This window comes from Acyrthosiphon pisum, chromosome X (genome assembly GCF_005508785.2).
Source record: "Acyrthosiphon pisum isolate AL4f chromosome X, pea_aphid_22Mar2018_4r6ur, whole genome shotgun sequence".
Classification (NCBI taxonomy): Eukaryota; Metazoa; Arthropoda; class Insecta; order Hemiptera; family Aphididae; genus Acyrthosiphon; species Acyrthosiphon pisum.
The window spans coordinates 47,061,165-47,086,513 of NC_042493.1; the positions used below are offsets into that span (position 1 = coordinate 47,061,165).

Genomic DNA, 25,349 nt, shown 5'->3' on the forward strand with positions numbered 1-25,349 from the left:
TACAGAAAATAGTAAATACATACATGTCATACGGGTAATGCCATTACGTATACCGTTTATGCGTATTATTAAATAATATATAGGTATATTATATTTTATATTTTAAATTAAAAATTATAATTTTATATCTGTATTCTGTACTGATTATTTAATATTTCCGGAATTCCCTAAGGCCGTTTCCCGTTATGCCACCTACATGGACACTTGGTTATATTTTATGACCTACAAAATACTTATTGTATATAATATATATATATCATATGATTTAGTATTTACTAACTACTTATCGTAGTATTACACTATTGTCTATTACCTGCTATTAATATAATTATTATTATTTGCTATTCAGTGATTCGTTTATTCGAAGTAACACAAACACTATCATTTCACTTTCAGTATTTTTGTTTAGTACCCGTCACTACGTACTATATAGCCAACAGAACGGCGTCTTGTTGTATAGTTTACCTATGTTATTCGCGTATGTGATGAAAAATAAAATACAAATTTTAAATTTCTTCATATCATACTAGTATCACCATTTATATTCGATTACAAACAATATCAATAAAGTGTTATCAGTAATTCTATGATGCATCTAAGTCTAACCAGTATGTTTCTAACATGATGGAACCGCTGTTTGGTTCGCTAGGTTGTGATAAATTAAAAAACGCTATCTATCACAAGCAGCGAAGTTTTGAGCTGAATTAAAAAATGACAATTTAAAGTTGCTTTGAATTCTTTAGCACATATTTATATTGTATAAATACATACTTTGGTTATATAAATACATATAAATCCGAGCCCTACTAATAATGAATTTATCCATTCGTGGTTTGGAAAACCAATAATTAAATAAAATCATTTAATAGATTTTTCACAGTACTAAAATTATTCAATGTAATACCAGTCTCAAGGTGTTCCTGCAAACAGGTTATTTTCAAAATTAACAATATTAAAAAATAAGTTAAGAAGTACTATGCACCATACTGACTTAATAGTTTATTATTAAGAGGAGATCAGTGTTTAGACAGTGTACTGTTTGTTTTCTCTTTATGGCCCATGTGCACCATACACAAAACACATTTACACAGAATCATTTTTTTTTATGTTTTCGAGTAATCTTAGAGTAAAATCACCCATTACATAAACAATTATGAATACATTTTTTGAGAGTATTACAATTGATTTACCAAAATATTGTCTCAAAAACAATTTAAAGAACATTAAAATAAAAATTTTTTTCATTTTGAAAATTGAAATCAAATAATAGGTAATCAAATATAAAACTGATATGTCATATCCTCAAATTTATTTTCCTCTATAATTTTTTAAATAGGTGATTTTACTCCAAGATAGCTCAAAAATTTGAACTTGTTACTTAATCATATTAATACATATAAATATTACTAAGTTATTAATTTACAATATTAGAATGTATGTTATTGTGTTAAAAACACAATTAGGGGCACTGTCAAAGTATTGGAGCTCTAATTGTTCCAGGCCCGACTGAAAATTGAAGTCTGTGCACACCTATGACAATCTTAATTCTTACCTGGTCATATTTATTAGTTTTGTGCACATTTAATTTGATAACATTATAAGTAAAAAAAATTATTTAAATTAATATAATGAAAATATAGCTTTATAATATAATCAGTTGTATACTTATTATTTTAAATTTGTTTTAAAGAATGTGTACAAAATAAATTGTATTTAGATACATTTCTTAATGTCAGCCATTTGAAATATAAAAAAAATAGTAAGTACATTTCTACTTTTACCTTTTTTTATTTATTTTTATTAAAAACAATTAAAATAAAGTAGAGTTAGTTATTATATTAAATTAGGTAGATACACAAAAATATTGCATAAATTATAACTTTTTATAAATTCATTGAAAATAATATGATTTATATACATATAATTTTACTGTATTTTTATTTTTTTTTAAAACTTTTTTACCCTTATTTTACATTTGTCAACTGTAATTTAATGTAATATTGTTATTTCAGCACTATAATAAACAATTATTGTTGTATTTTTTCTGCGCGTTCTTAGATTTATAGTCATATTCTACACTTAGAAAAGCTTAACCTTTATACTATTTTTAATTATTTCTCTTTTAATAGAGAAAATAACTAGCCTTACTTTATCTGCTCAATTGTTGCAATTTTTATAAATGATTCACAATAAAATGATTAATACATTAATTATTCGTTTCCAAGCAGATTATATCCCAACTATATGGAACATTTGGAAACATAATATCTGTTGTTGACAAGATTTTCAGTATTATTAGACTGGGTTTAGTTATTTTGATAACTACTATGGAAACATTTTTGTTATTGTAACATATTTAGGTATAATATAAGTTTTGAAAAGTTTATATAGTGTCAAATCACTCAATGCTAATGAAAAACAATATTATTATAAACTATCATTATATTTTATAGTTTTATTGTATAATTGTTATATTGATAAAACTGTTAGTAGGTACCAGATATCTATTGGCTATTTAATAATTTAAAATGTCAAAAAGAACTAATGCTAAACAATTATTAAAGTTAATTTATAACAGTAACTTCTATGTACTTACATAGTTATATTAATAATTATTATAAATGTTATTACATTAAATTGCCATTAGGTATATCAAATTTTCTATTTCGTATCAACTTTTATACAGATGCCATCTCATAAACACTAAGCCATCCTGCTGTAAATATTTGACCACACTCTTTCATAAAACTTCAAATCAAAAAAAATATTATGGTAAAAATATGAATTAGATAAGAGCAAGAGAACTTTAATATGTATTTACTCATAATATTATATAGGTAACAAAAATAAAATGTTAAGATATAGATGTATTTAGGAGAACCGTTTTATACTTCATTGTATACAGTTATGAGAACTATATAAATAGGTATTCATTTAATTATATACAGGGTGTATCTTATGTCATTGTACGCGGGGTTTTTTAACGATTATGGAACGATGACATGGAATTTCGTTAAAACGAAAAAAGACGCGTTTCTTTATTTTTGACATGCAATTTTTTTGTAACAATTTCAAAATTTTTAAACACGCAGGTGTACCAATAGCAAAATAAACTTTATTTTTTCAAATTGCAACCACTATATTTTTTAATGGATTCTTATAAAGCTTTTTTTTCTGAAAATTTTGATAGTCGAATCATCAATTTTGGCTCGCTAGTTGAGTAACTATGGTCGTTTAAAGATTAGTAAAATATGCATTAATACTTTTAATTTAAATAATGGGTATAGGTTTAATTAACGTGCGCCGAACAATTTTTTCTTATTACTACCTTTTGATACCCTTCAATAGTTAAATCTGTAATCTAATGTGTCACTCAAAAAAAAAAATAATAATAATAATAATAATAAAATCATAAGCAAAATTGTTGGTAAACATAGTTCATTATTTTTATTTCAACATACGATCATAAAAATTAATATTATTATTTTAATTTAATATTATAATCGTAATTAATTACTTTACATTTTTTTCATCACAGTTGCTTTTCCTACAATATCATACCAAAATTTTCAGAAAAAAAAAAGCTTTATAAGAATCCATTAAAAAATATAGTGGTTGCAATTTGAAAAAAAAAAAGTTGATTTTGCTACTGGTACACCCGCGTGTTTAAAAATTTTGAAATTGTTACAAAAAAATTGCTTGTTAAAAATAAAGAAACACGTCTTTTTTTGTTCTAACGAAATTCCATTTCATCGTTCCATAATCGTCAAAAAACCCCGTGTACAATGACATAAGATACATCCTGTATATATATATAATATATAATAAATACATATTATAATTAATTCATGTACAAATACCATTTTAATAGTAACAGTTTTAGATTTTACGATGATGCGTGTTTTTTCTGTCAATCAGCAACATTTTGATAATAAAAATGATCCGATTTTTAAGATCAGTATCTAGTTGGTACTTTTGGGAGTTCAAAAAAGTTAGTAGTAAAGTAGTTTTAGAAAACATAAAAAAAAAACCTCAAAAAAAAAAATGGTTATTTTTATGCAAGTTCAAATTTGAGATTTAATTTTTTTGGTGTAACCCAAAAACTAATATATTAAGATCATTGTATTATATTTATTTTTGATCAAAATACTTGATAATTCAGTACACATAAAATAGACACATTTTAACAAAAATTAAATAAGAGATTAAGTAAACTTAAAATAATAAGTATGATGAAAACCTAATAATAATTATTATTATATGTACAATGAATAGTAATGACTGACTTACATAATAAGAATAAAAGGACACAAAATATAGTTCTCATTTAAAATGAAATGATTTAGACTTAAACATTGGTAACTTGATTAAATTCAAAATGTTATACTTAAATTAATAAAAATAGAATGGGTTAAGCTATTACTTGTTTTTTTTCTTTTTAGCTTTTTTACATTTTTTTGTAGACATTATTTGAGTTAGAATTTGTTCACTCTCATCGATTACCTCAGGTTCTGAATGTTCTAAAAAATTAAAAACAATTAACTACAAAATAAAAAATTAACGTAATTTAAACAATAGCATTAATGTTTATTGAATAAAAATGTACTTAAAAATTAAATATGCATATTATAATATGTAATTATAAAAATATTTTTAATTTACATTTGAATTAGTGAAATCAATTCTGGATTGACTACATATACCATGATTTTCTTTCTTTGAAAGTCTTATTTTGAAGAGTGAAGAGTCCTTTTTAATCCAAATATAATGTTCAAAATAAAGATGTATAAATAAATCAATTTTAAAGATTCCAGTTAAATGTCACCAAAAACTGTTTCGAAGAATTTATCATATTCAATAAATGTCACAAAAATAATACATACTTACATAATTTTCATCACAATTACCTGTTTTATTAATTTGAAGATTTTCATTCATGGCTTCTGCCAAATCTTCCAATATTTTAATTTCACCTTGATCAGATGATACATCAGATGAATCGCCCGGATTTAAGTCTAAAAATTTTGGTGAATAATCAAAACTACCTGAAACCGATAAATCATTGTATATGTAAACTAATAAAAGAATTTAGTTACAAAAATATTTATACTTTAATTTCTAAGACATCAATGAAAACTGAATAAATCTAATCAAATAAGTTTCTAAGAGTTGAATTCATATAATATTATCCTAGATAGGTAATACGGCCTAATTAATAGATTATTTATTGTTGCATACTATCACTTGATGTTTTATAATAAATCCATATTTTTATTTATTAATCATCTAACTGCAATTAATACAGCATTGCAAAGTTAAACATCATACCTGTACAGATGCAGCTTGATATTAATGAGCAATACATGAAGATACAATTATTTTTAAAAAAAATGTAATTTGAAATTGAAAATAAATTACTTTCAATCTAAACAACATCTTTGAAAGTTGTGCTTCTTAATGAAAATCATGCGTATGAATTAGTTTAATTATTAAATCCCAACCACTTAGTGTGGCTAGGATTTTTGAGTCAATAATAAACAATTATGAACAAAAAAAGATTTTGTAATGGAGCAATTTAAATCTTTCAAGAAGCACACAAAAAGAGAGTGAAGAGTTTTTTGATGAATTTGTAAGAAAACTAACAAATCTAGTAAAAAAAAAAAAATGATGCTCAAAATAGATGAAGGGGTCATAATGGTAAAAAATTATAATATAAACAGGTTTAGAAGGTTAAACAGTTGATTTATTGCCTGACTCGACTAATGAGGTTCAATAATTTGTGCTGGTTGAGTTTGTGAACTATTTAAAATCTGTAATTAAGTATTAACTAATTAAAATTAATTATCTTACCTACTTGACGACACTTAAATAAGTACATTTAGAAAAATATTTTAAATATTTACTGAATGGATGTATTTAAATACAATTTTAAAAGTATTTTATATAAGACTAGTGGCGACATTTTATAATAAACATTCCTTGGTAGTGAAGCAAGTATGAAATACAAAGCATGTAATTTATGCAGTTCAGTATATAGTTTTCAATAAAATAGAATGGAGAATAAATTACGCAATATACTTTAATTATTGTAGATAAACAGTGGATGTAAAGACTAAAGAGTGTCTATTAGTATATGTTATGTTGATTTAAAAATTCTCAAATTACATAAAGACTTTCTTTAAATCATTCCAACAGATTTAATCGAAAAAATGCCACTTATAATATTTGATAATTTAATAAGAAAATGTATATTATACACAGTATCTTCAGCGTTAACGGCATGATGGTGAGGCAGTAATGTACAGAATATGAGTTTCAACTTTTGGAAAAACAAATAACATAATTTAGCTTTATACATAATTACTCCACTCTTTACTGAAATCATGCTGTATCAAGTATCGTATGTTTTTTATACACAATTGCACAGGAACAATATACTATGAGAAGTTTGAGAATATTTAAATTTGCAAAATGTAAAGCTGTACTATCTAATAATGCTATTGAAATTCAGAAAAGACAGTGATTAAGCAATTTTTTTAAAGAAATAGTGAATGGATTTAACTGCATATCATTTGATCATCAATTTTTTAGAATCTTTTGAATTTGTAATAGAAGCTTTTGATGAAATTAGTGAATAGTATGATACAGGCTCATCAATTAAAACTAATGCTCTCCAAACTTTAATTAATTATTGCATTGGTCACTTTATTGAAATTAATCAAGGAAGCATTGTTAACTCTAGCATCAATTTAAATCTATGATATGAGTAAAATAAATAATCAAATGCAATTACAATTTATTAATAACATAACAGCATGTGAATATTTTTATGGTATAGTAATCAATTGGTTTTGACTATACATACTATTTGAACCGCATTCAATGAACACAGGAGTGCTCTGTCTGTTGATATTATTTTGTGGAACACTAACAGGATTTGATTTTAATAACAATGATACATTTTCAATTTCACTCAATTGAGTATCAGATTCTGACCTCCTGTAAAATTATTTAATATACAATTTGTTAAATATAAAATAATTAATTATTTACCCTAATGAAGAACTACAAGTTTTAAATACAAATTGTGGTCCCATCCAAAGGCGGCGGTGTGGGCCTGCATGTGTACTTATTTCCACCTATAAATTTATTTTTATGGTATACTAACTAAAAAAAAATTAATAATTAATTTTTTTTTATATTACTTGTGATAGCCAACGTTCATCAATGCTTTCTAAAGAATTCTTTTCAGAAATATTTGACAGGTTCGTGACTGGACAATTTATATAAAGGTCTAATAACGGATTACCCCGATTTAATGGGGGGTTAACAGTAGATGCATGAAGAGGTGGTTTGTACAGATTCCACTCGGTTTTTGGTTCAATGTTTAGTTCTATCATTGTATCATCAAATATTTTTTCTTTGGATATTGCTAATTATAAAAAATAATAAATTTCAGTTATACAATAAATTTATTGCAATTCGCAAAACTAAACAGTATCATATTACTAAATTTCTGCTTACCATTTGAATGCATAGGATACATATCATATTGTGTAAGAATGCCATTGCTAGTCATCACATATAGAGAATCTGCAATATTTTTCTTGGGATTATAAGTTATGTTAGACATTTCCCTGATCATTGCTGTATCCAATATACGACCATGAGAAAAACAAGTAGACAGTCTAATATATGTTGTTATCCCAGTTTCGTCAGGTTTTAATTTATTACTTTGTGATCGGATTTGGCACAATGAATGTACAATAATTGAATGTGGTACAGGTGCCACACAAGGATTAGAGTATGGCAACACAATTTGAGAACTCTGTAATGATTCAGTCATTACAGGACTGTTTCGACCATCAGTCACTAAGCCAGCACTGCGATGAAACCTAAAATGTAATTTCAAGATTAAACAAAATATTTTTCTTTTCAACAAAAATTAAATTTAAACAAGACATTGAAAAATATTTTTCAATATTACCTTGATAGTTTATTTACAATGTGTGGTGTTGAATGGGTACGTAGACCAATAGGTCCTCCGTAAGGTGTAATTGGGAATATATGAGTTGTTCCCCTAAGTGAACTTACAGCCACCCATCTTGAATCACTTGAGAATTGAATATCTTGAATTTTAGCTGTAGTGTCACCTCTACAATTTGTATAAAAATTACAATAGTAAATTAAATGTTGCATGATTAAATAAGTATATATACCTATGTAACGTATACAAATGATGAACAGCTGCAAATGAAGAACCTAATATACTAGGATGTATTTTGAAAACATTAAATCTATGACCGTTTTTATCAGCAGTCACTAACATGAGACCAGACTGGTCAAAATTTAAGGCCACAATAGCCTCACAGTGTGCTGGAAAATGAGCAATAATATCAGGGCCTTGTGGTGTATTCTCCTTTAACACTTTATTCTAAAAAAATGAAAGATTAGTTAAATTTAATAAAGCTGGTTTTCCAATTATTAATAATTAGATTTATTAATTCATACTTTGATATCAATTATGGTAATTATTCCTGGATTCATTTGATTAGAGTCATTTGCAACTGATATGTTATGAGTTGAATTTGAATTGTGCACGCCTGTAATACTATTTGCTACAGAGCCACTTAAATCTCTCAAACTTTGACTTAATGATTTTGCTGCATGCAAAACCGTAGCTGTATATGAATGGCCATTCTCGCCCTCATATCCACCGGTAGATCGGTTCCAAGAGATCAACTTTTGATCTGAATACGCCAACCACCTATTATTGGTTATTTCAAATTAATTTGTAAAAATTATTCTACATACATACTAATTAAAATTAAAATAACCTTGTTCCCAATGCGATTGGGTTTAATTTAATTCCAGGACTAGGATAACACGTAGTAATTGTAGTTATGTCTTCGACAGTGAGGGCATCAAACACAGCAATTCGTTCTACAAATACTACTGCTATAGCAAACCTATTTACAGCAATATCAACTACAGTATTTTTAAATTTAATTGTTTTTACCTAAAAAAAAAATCATCAATTTAACTATTTATAAATAAGGATCATATGCAGAGCTCGGGATTTAAAGCATTCACTTATTTTTATGGATTAAATTAAAATTTAGCAAAGTGCTATGGAAGTGCATGTCGTGTTACAACACTTTCAATTATAAAATTGGAAAGTGCTTTTTTCAAAAAATGCTTATTAACAGTTTTTCTTGTTATTTATGCTCTTTTTGATCAGTTTTTCTACTTTCATATGGTTTTATCCTGCAAAATGGTTTTTGATAGAATTAAAATTAAATTCAAATTAAATCATTCAATGATGACGGTAAGATTTAATTAATAAATTAATTTTTTTTCAACTATTTGTTGTAAATATTGTTTACATTTTATTCTTCAGAAAATCCCTCGAAAAATCCATAAGCAATAATGCAAAATGTCACGAAAGTGAAGTTTGATTTTTTTATGATATAAAGATTTATTTTTTAGTTATAAACTTTTCCTAATCATTATTTTTAGTACAGTTATACAAATTATGTCTACTACCTACTTTATCATGTAAAAAGAAAGTTTTTTTTTTGATTAAATATTTTAGCTTAAATTTAAGTTTTTTAAATGCTTATTTGAGTGCTTATAATGATGTTTTTAAGCGCTTATTTTAATGATTTTAAGTGCTATAAGTTCCGAGCCCTGATCATGTGTATTTATTAATTTATATTTAAATACCACATCTCCACATGTTAATGATATAAAACTGACAGAACAAAACTGTGGTCCAGCGCCAGAGTTATCGCACAGTGCAATTAATGGCCTTTTATGAGCAAATGGGTCTTGTCGAAATTTCAATTCCGGCAATGGTGAAGGTATGAATTTTAAAATCTTGACAACTCCTTGCGACCAAGATAAAACTTCATATGCTTCACCGTTGGCACCAATAAACCATACCTAAAATAATTGTAATTGTTCATTAAGTCTTATTCTATAACTAATTTAATTTGTAACAGTTTAATAAAACAGAATTATTTATATATGCATTCTCAAAATTTAATATTTTCAATTTTTAAAAGAAATGCAACACTTATTATTTCCAATTTCTAAGACTAGGTGCTTACATTCAAATATTCAAATTGTAGTATTAAAAACTATTAATATACACAATTTTATTGATACAAATTGATTCAAGTATTTAGGTATTTTTAATTTCTGCATTTCTAGCTTAATATTTTTGTGCTACCTTATCTCAAGCTTAGTAACTGCATTGTTCTAACATACATAAAAACGTTAAGTAAAAGAGTTATGACTATAGAATTATGAATTGTATATTTATTAAATACTAATTTACTCGTTAAAAATGATAATTTAACATAACATTGAAACTGTCTTCATAAGCCTGTACACACTGTAGAGTTAAAAACAAATTTATTTCCATGGATGAATTTAAAAAATAAACAAAATTGCATTAAAATGTATGTATAAGAAGATTTTAATGTTTTTAAGAAATAATAATAAAAATTGAAAATATTTTTTGGCCAACCGAATATATTAAATATTAATAGATATTTTAAGAACACAATATTAATTTTTAGATCATATACACTTAATATCCTAGATGAATAGGCAATTTTTTTCATTACATTTTAATAATTATTACAATTAAATTAAACCCACATTAAGTAGTTAGTGAACTAAATTCAACCAGAACAATTGTATGAATATAGATAAGGAAACAAAATTCAATTATTTCTTTAAACAGTGTTATTATAACTTTTATAACTTGAAAAGTAATTTTAAATGTATAAAAAAAGTTAATATGAATATTTTGGGAAAAAATTAAACATTATAATATTATTAGTGTATTTTGTATTGAATCAGAAATGTATCATAATTACAGCCTAATAAAAGATTATCAAAAGCCAAAATTGATACTGGAAGTTAACTGAACAATTTAAACATTATATTATTATTTTGGTTACCAGATACACATAGTAAGGAGGTTGGGTTCTGATATTGTATGATATGTATTATTTAAATATTTATTGTGTCAATATGTTACATTGAATGTGTAAAAAGTGAATCTAATCTAACCTGACCAAATAAACAGAATATAAGTATGTTAAGAATTATTTTTTTTAAATAAATAAATTATTATTTAATATTTCACATCATTACATAACTAATGTATACAAAATTAACAAATTAAATTAATTGAATGGATAATGTACTCGATAATGTACCATATTAAAAGGTTAATCGAATTTAAAAGGATACTCTAATTAAAACCCCCATTTTAATTGCTTTAATAATTTACATACTGTATATCTTACATAAACATAATATTTTTATTATTCTTAAAAATAATCAAGTTATTCAACTTAAAGTTTATAATTTATTATTTTCCAATTTATTTCAGCAATTAACTCATAACATTTTTATCAAAGATTTTAACTGTCTGTCTCCTCTAAATGCAATAGTTGTCCACTAGCTGGAAACCTACAACCTTTCAACATAATATAAATAATTAATTAGTTAGAGCATAATTCAAAAATATTTAGAAAGTCAAGCACATGGAAACCCTGTTATTATTGTAACATGAAATTCAGATTGTTCTGGGTCCAACTTAATTAAGTTGAATTTGAAATAAATTGTGAAGATAAAATTATAGAAATGAAAGTAGATATAATTTATTATGCATTAATTTAAGCAATTAAGTTTTAAGACAGACAGCCTATAAGTCCACAACAACTCAAAATTCAAGTAGAATAAACAACACTTAAATTATGAAAACAAAGTATATACCTAGTAAAAAGTATAAGTAATAAAATACCTAGATATGGAGTGTGAATAAATAATCTACTATGTACATTATGTATAAAAGAAAAAATATTTTGGTATAACCATTAAAATTAACAATTATTATTATTAGGTTTTAAAATATTAAATAAAAATAGGTATGCTTATGTATGTAATGAAAAGGATAATATTAAACAGTCTAATGTAAAAGTAATGCACCTATTATTAATATTAAATTATCATACTTGAACACCAAATCCATAACCCAAAATAAGAAGTATTGGTGATACACCAGACATGAGCGATTCATCATTCTCAAAGTTTGAAGGGAATTCATTAGCTTCTAGTGTTTCAAATTGCGTCCACAGAATTTTTTCTCTACTGTCTACATTTAAAATGTTAGAATATCCCTGAAAGTTAAATACATTATCAATCATTAGTTAACCAGAATAAACATAATGAAATTGCAGTAGTACACGAAAATGTCCAAGCAATTACTTACATGAGGGACGACGTCATTAATGAACCCAGCAACACTGTCGATGATAGATCGATCGACAATGGGGCCGGGCAGCACTATCTTGCCGATCGGATTTTTGGACGCTTTACATGGAGAGTCTGCTGACATTTTTGAAATCTTTGCGATCGGGTCAAACACGGTTTAGTGGTTCAATGGTCCAGAGGTTATACGTCGATATTGTCATTTCGAAGCAAGTCAAATTACTCAGGTGTGATGACAATAATATAATACATGGTCACACAGTCCGAGGAAAAACGTCAAAAGCTTAAAGTAAAAAAAAAAGCAATTACAGGCTGTTGCAACACTGAGATGATGGCAGGAAAAAAATCAAAACGAGACTCAGCGATTTGTGTGTAGAAACATTTCATGTTTTTGAACGAAAATAATATATTTTCAATTCCATTGCGAAATTTTTAAGCGACAAAGGCAATAAATATATTATTATTATTGTTATTATTACTACTGCGACTGTTTTTTATTTTCTTCAGGTCGTTATCACATAATCATCATAGTTTGTTGTCTTTATCAAGGCTGTCAGCTGCTGATGCAGCTGCTGTCGTCCGCTGCTACGCAGTAAAACGGTAATGTCGTCGGGACGCGTATTTACATTTACTACTTAGAACCGAACACCGACAACTGTTGTGCTACTTTAATAGCGAGGTCGGGTACCTATAATTTACAGATGGTGCACTTCCTACCACTATTATACGAGTTCCACTTTCCACTTCTACTGCATTATTTTCAGGACTGATGAATAATTAAATAAATTGCAGCATAATATTTTCTCTGAGGACATGATACACCCGCAAACCGTATGGACGTATGGCGTGTAAGCCATGGCTGGATTTGACGGGGGCCGGGGAGCATTAAGCCATTAAGGGCATATGCCTCGGGTCACCAAATTTTAAAATATAAAAACAGAGTTCCCGTTCTAGGTATATTTAAGAATAAAAAAGGTGGGCAAGTGGGTGTCGCTCTACTGTACAGTAGGTTACAAGTTGGTCACTGTAATGGATTGTATTAATTTGAATTCAATGATATAATATCTTATATCAATATATACGAAAAACGATTATGAGCGAAGACGATTAGTCAGTCAGACTGCTACTACTAAGTATAATTGATGATATTATTGTGAATAAAGTAATTTATATATTATAATTTATGACCTATTTACGTGGAACCCTATTTTAAATTTTTCAATCCTTAGCTATAAAAGTTGAACATTTTTAATTACTGAATTGATAAATGTCGCCAAAATTCGAACTTTAAATGTTTATAAAAAAAATTGTACATATGTATTTTTAATATTTTTTAATTGTTATTATAACAATATATTTGAAGTGGCAAAATAATTTGCAAATTTTCGTAATTTATTCGTATTTTGTCAATATTTGAACTTTAGATGCTTATAAAAATAAATTGTGACTATGGATTTTTAATATTTTTCAACTGCTATTGTAACAATATATCAGGAGCCTTTTATTCAATTTTCATACTTTTTCACCACATAATAAAATTTTATTGACATTTATATAGAAAAATAAAACTAAAAAAATTGAAAATTGAAAAGGTCAAAATATTTTGAAATTTTACAAAGAATAGGAATTGATAAAATAAATACATATGGTGTCAATTTCAAGTGTCATTTTTGAATTACAACATAAGAAAATCGTTACATGAGAAATCGGGTGAATATTTCAATGTTGTAAAAATTTGAATTTCAAACGCTCATAAAAATTTAATTTGACTTTCCGGTAGATAATTTTAATTTTATATACGTAGACAAACTTATGAGGAAAATTGACAAAAATTTTCAAATCTTTGATTTAAAAATAAAATTTTTTATGAATTTCGAACTCAAAATAATTTACTCATTTTAGTTATTATTACGTATTGTGTCATGATTTGAATTTTAAATCATTAAATACTTATTAAAAATCTATGACTTGGGATTTTTGATATTTTTCAAATGTAACAATATATAGTAGGAGCCTTGTATTAAATTTTCCAGCTTTTTTACGCAACAAATACATTTTTATTGACATTCATAGAAAAAAAAACTAAAAAAATTTGAAACCGAAAATGTCCGTAAACAGTTCAAAACAAATCAAATTTTTTTGAAAATTTTATCGTGCATAGAAAATTCTTTTGTTTATCACGGTGCTTTTGAAAACTACTGGGTATTTTTTACTTATGACCTCTCAAAGTACCAACTATATTCACTTTTCTATCAGAAAATATATACTGTTGAAGAAAATCTAAGTACCTACTTTTACTATCCCAAAGAGTAAAAGGTGATGACTGAACGAAAATAAAAGTTTTAATTTAAAAAAAAACACACATCATTGTAAAATCAATACATTCATCGCTCCGTTCAGAATCTAAAAAATAGGCTGAGAACTACAATACTTAAAGATCGTTTAAATTTGTTATCAGTTATGACTTTGTGAGCATTGACTGAACAGTACCTACTGTATTGGAAAGTCTGTGGTTTGATGATATTGAAGATGACGTTGCAGAGAAAAAATTGAGAAAAGTTCCCCATTTTTAAATTTTGATACTTACAATATATTTATATCCGTTTTTAATCAAACACTTTTTAGCCTTAGATTATTTTACATAAATATACCAATATAGGTACCTACATATTGGTAGGTAACTATACATTTATAGGTAATACCTACATAAATTACATTAGGTATCCATAGTATGAATTAATAACATTTTGTAATGTGCAGGGTATTTACCTACTTACCTATAATTAAAACTTTAATTATATTAGTATTATTATTTTAAACTGTGATTAATTGTATTTGAATATAAGTTAATACAAGACATTAAACAACTTCTTAAAAAACATAAATGTAGTAAAGATATATACTTATGAAAAATGATAAATTGGTAACAACTTTTTTTTTTAAATACCCTATATGGCTATATATAGTATTATAGTAGAATTTAAAGTATATAAATATTTAAACTAGATATTACTTCAGTAAAGTATTTATTTCAAGCTTCATCATACATAGAAATCTTGATACATTATTTTTATATAGATACCTACCTACATAGGTACACCTATATTTCTATTACATTTCTAGAAATAAATTATAACTATCTTAAACAAATTTTGAAAAATACTTTTCATTTTACATGAATAACATTTTAACTAAATGGAAAGTTTGAGGAAAAATTATGGGAAGACCAATATAATTAGATGTCCAGGAAAAGTGCAGCCTTCCCATTAGATAATTCCTGGATCCACTCCTATCCTGCTATGGACTATGAGGCATTATCAGTCTAGGTTGAACATATGTCACCAAATTTTGAGAGGAAAATATTTTTGACATACTATCATAACTTTTTATAAAGTAAGTTTTACCTAACGTAGAATTAGGTCCGCTTTTTACGTTTTCTTATACTATTAAGGATTTATTATTACAATATTACTTAGGTTGTAAATTAGCGCAATTTCTTGTGACTACCTCTACATAGAGTTTAAAATAATGTTTCCATTTTTCAATTGTTACACCGACGAATATAAAAATTACGAATTCACAATTACAGCACTACAGTCTACAGCAGTAAACTCATTTAAATGACGACTGAGCCACTTAACAATATAAACTTATCAATATTGTATAAGACAAGTAGGTGCCATTAGCCATATAGGAAGACATTGGAAAGGGGACTCCCGCGCCCGGGGATCTAAGCACACAGAAATTTAAATTACCTACCCCCAAATGGAACTCTATATGGTCCATGTCAATAGTAAGAGGGGTGTGGGCAGGTGTACAAAATTTTTTTTAAAAAAACCAGAGAATTCACTCAACTGTATAATATAGCCATTAGCCAGTATGTTTTGAGTATACCTACGTTAACCTCAAAATTGAGTATTTGAGATCACTGCAGACTGCAGTGAATCATGTACGTGTTAAACTTTAATTCAATGATAAATAATTATTGTATACAAAAAATTATTCTGGGCAGAGACAAAGTGTCAGTATCTAATTCTAAGAATATTTTATGATATTGTATTATATTTATTTAATTATTTATATAAATCAAGGGGTAGACCAGTCTTTTAGTGAATATAATTAAATATAACACATCACTAATAGGTACCTATGAATTGTAAAGTAAAAAGCTAGTACCTAAGTGGGTGTCGCTTGCCGCTGGGGTAACTCTGACGTGTATCAGTGATAGGTATCGATCTGCAGTTTAAATCTTATTAAATTTTTTTTAATTTAGAACGATATGTTGTAGAAATTTTTCTAAGGCCACTAGATGACCTTCCTTCTTATAGGTATTAATTGCACAACAATCTAGTGTTGTGTAATTTTCTTATTTCACATATTTATGACGTTTTTTTTACGCCGTACGAATCTACTCTTTACAGCAGTACAGGGCCATGCTTATAAATAGTTTGATCTGGGAAAAAATATCATATTTATATAGGTATATAATATTTTATTTTTCTGAAATTAGTGTTATAATATAATATACCTAGGTATACATAAATAATATTGGTTGGTATTATAATAATAGATCCACTGCCTGATTTTTCTATATGGCTAATTAATAATTATATACAATAATATTTAACTGATAATTAATGCACCATAATTCAAATCATTCATTGAGCTTGTGAGTTGTGACTCCCTAAATTCCGAGGTGAATATTATGTTGATTATACAATCATAGAATACTAATGGAGTTAAATCACTTTCAACGGTTAATACTGCCAAGGTGTTCAAGCAATCACTACTCATCGCAGGCCATTGCATTATTATAAAATATTTATTTATTAAATTAAATTGCATTTTAATTTGTAGATCTAAGAATAATAAAGAATCATTTTAATTCTTTAGAGTTAGGAACAAACGTCCTGAATAAAAATGTGTAGGTACCTAACTATTTGGTTGTGTGCATTAAAACATTTAAAACATAGGTAAAATGTAAATGTGCAATATCAATATTATTTGGTACATTATTATTACACAGTTTATAAATATTTTGTTATCTTTCATTTGATTTCGAAATTGCGAATAGCGTTTTAAAGAATTTAATGTAGGTTTAAAGTGAGTAGATTGTCATTAGACAGCAAGTAATATCACATGTTTATAACTGACAATACCTATTGGTATATTATAATTCTATAATTAAAATCAATAGCCTATAGGTGATATTATACTATAGTATATTTATATGTTCATATAAATATATAAAATTATATATTATGGTTCCATAAAATGTGGCATCTATGCTTAAGATATCCTGTCGACCCTAGCCAACAATAAGGGGATTTTTTTTGGAAGGGTCTAGTATTTTATTAGATAAAGTGACCCACCGGGGGCTTTGCATCGAAATCCAAAATATATTAATATATTACAACAACCAACGTACATGTATACTGGATATTAAAATAGTAAATACACGAATAGTTTATGTCTATATTATGTATTATATAATCATTTTTTATTCCGAAATGACGCCCATGATTTCTTCAATACATCGTGCAAATAACATGTTGAGTGTTAATTATTTCTTATTATGATTTTTATGATCGTGCATACCTATTGTATCCATTGCGTCGAAAAATCCCACTACTTGATGAGGAGATGTGGATAGACGTACTAAGCTCGCTTAAATTTGTTTTATAATACGTAATAAATATGGAATATGGGTATAAGTAGCTATCTAGGTAGGTATATACAATTGTTAAAAACTAATTTGATAGTAAAACTACAGTAGAACTGTAAAAGTGTACCAAAGTACACATTAGCTACATGGCTACATATGTACATTATTTGTGACGAGTAAAAATTATTAATCACTGCAAATATAGTACACCTAAATACCTAAAAGATAAACTTACTCCGCAAAGTTGAACATTGTGACTAGCCAATAAGCTATACTTAATATTTTCCCATGACTTCAGCCTGCTGTGACGTAACGAAACGTTGAGATTTTTTGACTCGACGTATAGTTATAGTGATAACTCATACGCATAAGCAGAGCTTTGAAGTTTATAGTAAGCTATTTTGCTTATTTAGAATTATAAGTGCTAGTTTTAGGTAAGTTATATTTTATAAATTCTCATATTAGGTAATTATATAATTGCTATATGAAAGCATGAAATACAAGTTATCGTTATTGCAGTAGTGAAAAATGTTTAATAATTATTATAATATTGGAATTATTATAGTGATTTTTTTTTTTATATATAAGGTATATACAATCTGTTCCTTTGGGGACAATAAGAATATGCGATATATGAAGAAAAATATTTACATGAAAAAACGTGATGGGAGGATTCACCCAGTGGTTAGGTTAAGTTAGGATAATATATAAAACCAGAAACACTCGTATATTGAAGTGGACTATCTTTATTTTCATGTTAGCCGATAGATATTCTTCAATACTATCTATATTATACTAACAATATACAATTTAATGTAAACATATTTTGAAAAATTTTTAAAAATATTTAGATTCTGAGCGGAGCAAAAGAATGACGTATTGTATTTACAATTATGTGTTTTTTCTGTCTATCTTCAACATTTTAAGTAGTTAAAATGCTCAGATTTTCGAGCTTAGGATTTTTTCTTATAGAAAAGTAAATCTAGTTAGTCATTATGAGAGGTTGAAAAAATTAATTTTCAAGCTAATTATAACCTTGAGACATTTTTAAAACTTTTTTTAAATTTCCTCGATAAAATCTTTTTTACTTAGTATAAAGCATTGTAAATGCAAGGTTCCTCATACGTTTCATTAATGGAAGTTCAAAAATATACTATATGCATAGGAACGATTATTGTTTATATGCATTTAAAGTTCAAATTTTGAAAAAATCATCAACATTTCGAAAATGTTCAAACTATTATTCATTTTACAGTATGAAACGTCAAAATGAAGCTAAGCTATTATGCAACTATCTTCAACAAATAAGAATAACTTACATAAGTTAATGTCTTCAACTTTTCAAAGAACGTTACAAGAAAATGTTATAAATAAGATAAAAGTAAGTTATTTTTATACTACTTCGTGCCTATGTAACTTTAATATTTTGGAACTCCATTAATGAAACTTATAAATTTTATTGCATAAAAAATTCAGGCTTTTTACTAAGTGAAAAAGTTTTTGTTGAGAAAAATTTTAAAAAAATTACACAATTTCAAGGCTATAACTAGCTCAAAAAGAGTCAAAATATTTCAAATATTTTACCATTCGTGGAAAACGCTAATATAAATATTTGGTAAACATTTCAAGGGTTTGCGGTTCTTGGTTTTTGAGTTACATAAAAAAAATGAAATCAGTTTTTTCAAAAAATGGTTTTGTGTAAAAATTACCACTTTTTTCTCTTGACGCTTTTTAAAACTACTGGGAATTTTCAATTTTGACCTCTTAAAATACCCAACTATAACCACTTTTCCATCGAAATTGGGAGAATTTTTACAACCGCAAATGTTCGTTGTAAAACAATACGCATTTTATTTTTATTTTTATTTTGTGTACACCTACACGATATGTAGGTGAAATAATGCCTCGATTTTCAACTTCAGTATCTTGTTTGATGGGAAAGTGAAGCTAGTTGGTACTTTGGTGGGCCATTTCCCAGTAGTTTTCCAAAGCATCGGGAAAAAAAATTAAGGATAAATGAGAATTTTTACGCGAGTTTCGTTTTTGGGTTTTGGTATAGGTAATTCTAAAACAAATTACCGTAGATACATGCAATTTTCAATGAATGTTTATATTAGAATTTCCATTGCATCATAAAATTTCAAAAACATTTTGACTGATTTTGAGCTGTTAACAGACATTTTCAGTTTCCTAATTTTTTTAGTTTTTTTTCTGTATGTCAATGAAATTTTATTCGTTGGATCAAAAAGCTTTGTAATGTAATACAAGGCTCCTAATATATTTTACAATGGAAGTTGAAAAATATTAAAAATACATACTCAACATTTTTTTTATACGTATATAAAGTTTTAATTTTCACAAAATACTTAAAAATCACGAAAATGTGCAAATTATTTTTACTGCAAATTATTTAATATCTACCGGAAAGTCAAACTAAATTTTTATGAGCATTTTAAGATGAATTTTCACAATTTTTGATTTTTGCTCGATTTCTCTTATAGGTAGCAAATTTCTTATTTTGTTGTGATTAAAAAACGAATAACTGTAGATACTTGAAATCCACACCAAAATACAGTCAAAATATTTTGATTCGTTTTGAGCTGTTAACGGACATTTTTAATTTTTTTAGTTTTTTTTTTCATAAATGTCAATAAAATATGTATTTTAGTTACAATAGCAGTTGCCAGTTAAAATATATTAAAAATACATAGTTAAAAAATTATAGAATATTCAACTTTTATAGCTATAGATTGAACATTTAAAACAAGGTTCCACGTAAATAAGTAAATAAATAACTTTATTCACAATAATATCATCAAATATGCTTAGTAATATATCAAAAGCTAATTCAACATCCTGCATTACTAACAGCCAGTAAAATAAATACTTTTATAGTAATAATATCATAAAATATTTAATATACCTACTAAGATTGGTGAACACACATACTTTCTTCGCTCAGAATCGTTTATCGTTTGCAATGATTTATTATTGAATTCAAATTTACCACATATATTGCATTGCCCCATTTGATACCTACTGTACTTAGAGCAATGTGAATGGTACTCACTTGCCCACCTTTTTTTAAATTGAACCGCTAAACTCTTTAAATTTAGATTTTGAAATGTTGACTATTAAAATTTTCAATTTTAATAATATTGTAGTGAAAAATTAATTTAAGAATGCAAAAAAGTAAATATCTATCATGACGAATTCTAATATGTTTTCAGATATTGTATCGAGAGTTTTAGACGTTATAGTTAATAAAATAGGTACTGACAAAAGAATGATACTTTTGACCAAAAAATAAAATAAAAAATTAATAGTCGTGTAGTAGGTACACTAATTGTTGTGCACGTGCGGGAGCGTTCCGCTATTATTTTACAGTCACACGAGTACACGACATACAATAATGATCATTGATGATATTTTTTTTACAATAATCTTTTCGAAAATTGCCTATAATGAACTGCTTAAAAACGGTCGGTATAGAATCCCGATTAGGTAGAACAGGTGCTGTTGAATTCAGTGGTGAAGATAATTTTTTGAAGCCTGTGCCTCAAATGCCCTCAATATAAATGGATGGGTGGTGGGGTGTACTGATGTGAGTCCATGAGAATAATATGAGATTGACTTGTCATAATAGAGAATTAATAGCTAACAAATAACAAACCGCTGGGAAGATAGGGGACTTGTAAATTGTACAGTTTGTACTTATAAAAGCAGTGGTGGTAGCCATGACGAAAAATGGTGGTAAAAAAATAAAAATGCATTGGGCCTTACACACAAAAAATGTTCTACAGGCCACTGCGCCTATTTAACTATTTTTCATATCATTTTCGATTCAGGTAACAGGTTAAAAAATAAGAATAATAATCTACTAATTTACATGACACGCATATAGAGGTAGGTAATACCTAATAAAAATAACTATTTGTTTTAAATGTTTTAATATTTTTCAAAATTAAAAAAAAAATTCATAAATTTCCCCATCCTACATGAAGATAAGTAGGTAGATAAAAACAATTGTAATAAGATACGAGTATACGACAATATTGAAATTAAGTATTGTAAAAATGTACAAATTTCAGTGGAAAGTATAATATGATTATTTATTTATTCATCAAGAAGATGCTCGTGTGGGCGCGAAAAAGGTTATGCCTTTTGTAAATTAAAAACATTGTAATGTAAACGGAATAGTTATTAAAAAAAAAAATGTTTAATGGGTAGGTCCTAATTGCATAATATAGTACTAGTTAGGTTTTCAGTATTCAAAAATAAAAACAATTTGTTTTCTATTATACGTACAGCGCAAGACACTATAAATTATATATATATCTTATATATAAAATTCTCGTGTCACAGTGTTAGTCTCGATACTCCTCCGAAACGGCTTGACCGATTTTTATGAATTTTTTTATCCATATTCAGTAGGCATGAGAATCGGCCAACATCTATTTTTTATACCCCTAAGTGATGGGTTGTCCAGAAAAAAATAATAGAAGTGCTCAAACAGGGATTTTGATAATTTACGGTAGAAATATTTGTTTATAAATGGTTGCTATTGGTTATATATATAAAAAAAAAAATATTATTATTAAAAAAATAAAAGTGTATTATTTACCTATTGGTTAATCGGGCATGTTTGTTGATTTGTATTATTATTTTTTGTCAATATATATGTCTGAGAATCGGCTATTATCTAAGTTTGTATGCTGTGCTATAAGTAATTCCACAGAATAAAATTATAATTCTGGAGTTGTGGCCTCTGAAGTGCAAAATATTAATCACACAGTAGTATATCGACATATCGTTGACACGTAGCAACATACACCCTATGTGGTTATTTTTTATTATTTGTTTCCGTGGCACGCGCATCTATGGCATTAAAAGTTACGTTTTACGACAAATGTTTTTTTGATTTCATTTTGTGAAGGTTCGTGGGTAGATTAGACCACTGGGAAGAAGATAGGCTAATTTAAAAAGGGTTAAATTTGGTTTTTTTTACTCATCGGATTTTAGTACGGTTAGGTTAGGTTTTTGTATTAATTGATTATATTAATCCATCGTAGGTAGGTGGAATTACCTAAGTAAAAACGACAAACTAGGTATAACTTTGATATTTTAGAGTTATAAATCATACACTTACGTACAAACAGCACGGGATCCGCGATCTACCGCAGATAGATTGCCTACCTGATAATGAACTGCTGTGAATCAGAATTTTTATCCTGGGCAACAGAAAAGTTAAGATAAATCTAGAACATCACACATCGAATATTAAATAACGCATTGAACAACGTTTGAGTCATAGGTATAGAGTTAGTACATTTAATGGGTAACGAAGTGCACGGGATCAACTATATATATATATAATTTAGTGTCTATACCTACCTATATATATATATAAACAATTTAAGAATATTGAATGGAACTAAAGTTATTTCATTTGTTACACGCTGTATATAAAGAAACCAGAATTAAATTATAATAAATAATTTACATGTTTTATGATATTAAATCCAGCATTGTACATTTGTAGGTACTAATTACTAAAGTAGTATAGAAGTCTGCAAAATTATAAGGTGACATACTATTAATAATTAATATTATAATATATTATTTGAATACCTAAATATTTTTAAATCCATATATATAATATGATTTTAACACATTTTATCATGACAATTATTATTATTATTATGTTCTGTTTATCATGTGTTTATTTAATGCTTGAAGGTTGCCATACTACCGACTTTAAAACTATTGTGATAACGTGAATGATAAAAAAAAAATTTTACGACTACGACAACGAGTGAACGGCAGTCGATTTTTTTTCAATTCGTGTAAATACAGACTTTTGACAAAATGGCAAATTGGAATACTTTAATACCGTCTCAATTCAAGCCGTCCGGTTTCATTTCGGCTCTACGAACATTCTTAGGTGGAGTAAGTATAGACATTGCATTAATTAATGCAAGCAAATACCTACCTAAAGACTATTTAAAAATCGATTTAAACAAAACTGCTCGTAGCGTATATGTACTGGTCTTAAGAATACAGCAGTTTCCTAGAATACTTTGTTGTTTCAATAATAAGCATATTTCTTATAAATATTTCAACAATTTGATCAAATAATAAATTATGAAGTTAGTAAGTTACATACTCATCCAAGCTCCAAACATTAATTGATTATAGAATCTGAGGTTTAGTACGGATGATGATAATTACTTAATAAATTAAATCTCATTTATCAATCTGCTAAAAATAAATTCAACAGAATATATTGGATGTGCATACGATAGGTACCTAATATTTCGATAGATATTTGTGGATCATACTAACCTATTTATTAGTACATTGTAGATGTTGGTAACAACTTTTTAAAATTAATTTTTAATATATCACGTACTTCTTGTTTTGTTTTATATGTTATTTGAATAAATATTTTAATTTATTTTACATTTTATTATTTTTTATTTGATATATTGTTTTAAGCGCTTAAAAATGTTGTTTATTGTAGGTAGGTAGAAATAGTTTTTTTAATTGATATTTATCAGTAGGTAAATATTTATGTTTTTTACTTGTTAAGCGTGTCGGTGCTGATTTTTACTATTTCACAATTCCATACAATAAATTATTTGAAAATTATATTTTATATTTTAGTTACTAGTTACTACCTTAATGCTGGGTTGCATAAACAATTAATAAAATTTAAGGGTTCACTAAAATGGACCAATCGTGGCCACTAAATTTTGTTTAAGGGACCATTAGCTCACTATTGATTCATTAAATGTTTTGTGCTACCCGGCATAAATATTATACTTACCCACTAATCTACTGCCCCATACCTAGTTCTAAAAAAATACTTTTGAAAAATAACAAATATTTTGCATTATTTAAATACTTATTTTAACTACTAAATTATAATTTTAAGCAAAATGTTCTCTTCTTTTAAATAAAAAAAAATGAATGAAATCCGATTATTCTGCTGGATGTGAGAGTTTTTCCTGAAAGATATGTTTTTGTACTAAACACTGGCTCCGATGCCCTTAAAACTATTTTAATAACTTGAGAGGGCGTTATACCCGCATGTGTTGTCTCCGTCTTACAAGTGCATAACATAGCAAATTATACACTCAGCACAACACGTGTAGCTCCGTTGGTTTAAAAATTAGAGTGAATTTACATCTTATAAAATATAAAGGTGAGATTATTATCTAGACAACCTCATGAGATTTTTAGTATATTTTAATTTATAAGTGAGTTATGAGTACTTTAAGATGTACAAACAATTTAAAATTTTAAAATACTCATAGCGAGCTTTAAAATTAAAATATAATAAAAATCCCATGAGGTTGTCTAGATAATAATCTTACCTTTAGATTTTATA

At 26.7% G+C, this 25,349-nt stretch overlaps 2 protein-coding genes across 4 annotated transcripts in view; one reads left to right on the forward strand and one right to left on the reverse strand.

Annotated features, from left to right (window-relative positions):
* Window positions 1-4,111: 4,111 nt before the first annotated feature.
* Window positions 4,112-12,941, reverse strand: LOC100166281 (breast carcinoma-amplified sequence 3 homolog). 3 transcript variants are annotated; one of them, XR_510296.3, is made up of 14 exons: window positions 12,293-12,941; window positions 12,036-12,200; window positions 9,727-9,945; window positions 8,838-9,019; window positions 8,512-8,767; window positions 8,220-8,434; window positions 7,988-8,155; window positions 7,525-7,895; window positions 7,206-7,432; window positions 7,054-7,139; window positions 6,866-6,999; window positions 4,908-5,045; window positions 4,663-4,831; window positions 4,436-4,520 (listed from the first exon to the last, which is right to left on the reverse strand). XR_510296.3 is itself a non-coding variant. In XM_016800927.2 (14 exons), exons 1-13 carry the CDS (start codon window positions 12,416-12,418, stop codon window positions 4,694-4,696), a joined length of 2,343 nt encoding a protein of 780 aa, XP_016656416.1. In that variant the 5' UTR covers window positions 12,419-12,941; the 3' UTR covers window positions 4,436-4,520; window positions 4,663-4,693. The 3 variants fall into 3 exon arrangements, 2 of the variants coding, with proteins under 2 accessions (XP_001949068.2, XP_016656416.1); XM_016800927.2 differs by having other exon boundaries at window positions 4,663-4,749; XM_001949033.5 differs by lacking the exon at window positions 4,663-4,831 and having other exon boundaries at window positions 4,112-4,520.
* A 10,852-nt stretch (window positions 12,942-23,793) lies between these two features.
* The window catches only part of ACYPI25621 (NADH dehydrogenase [ubiquinone] 1 alpha subcomplex subunit 7-like), a 13,143-nt gene continuing 11,587 nt past the window's right edge, over window positions 23,794-25,349 (forward strand). Inside the window, 1 exon segment of the mRNA NM_001246085.1 lies at window positions 23,794-23,905. Within this exon segment, the coding sequence (NP_001233014.1) occupies window positions 23,825-23,905 (81 nt within the window). The 5' untranslated portion in view covers window positions 23,794-23,824.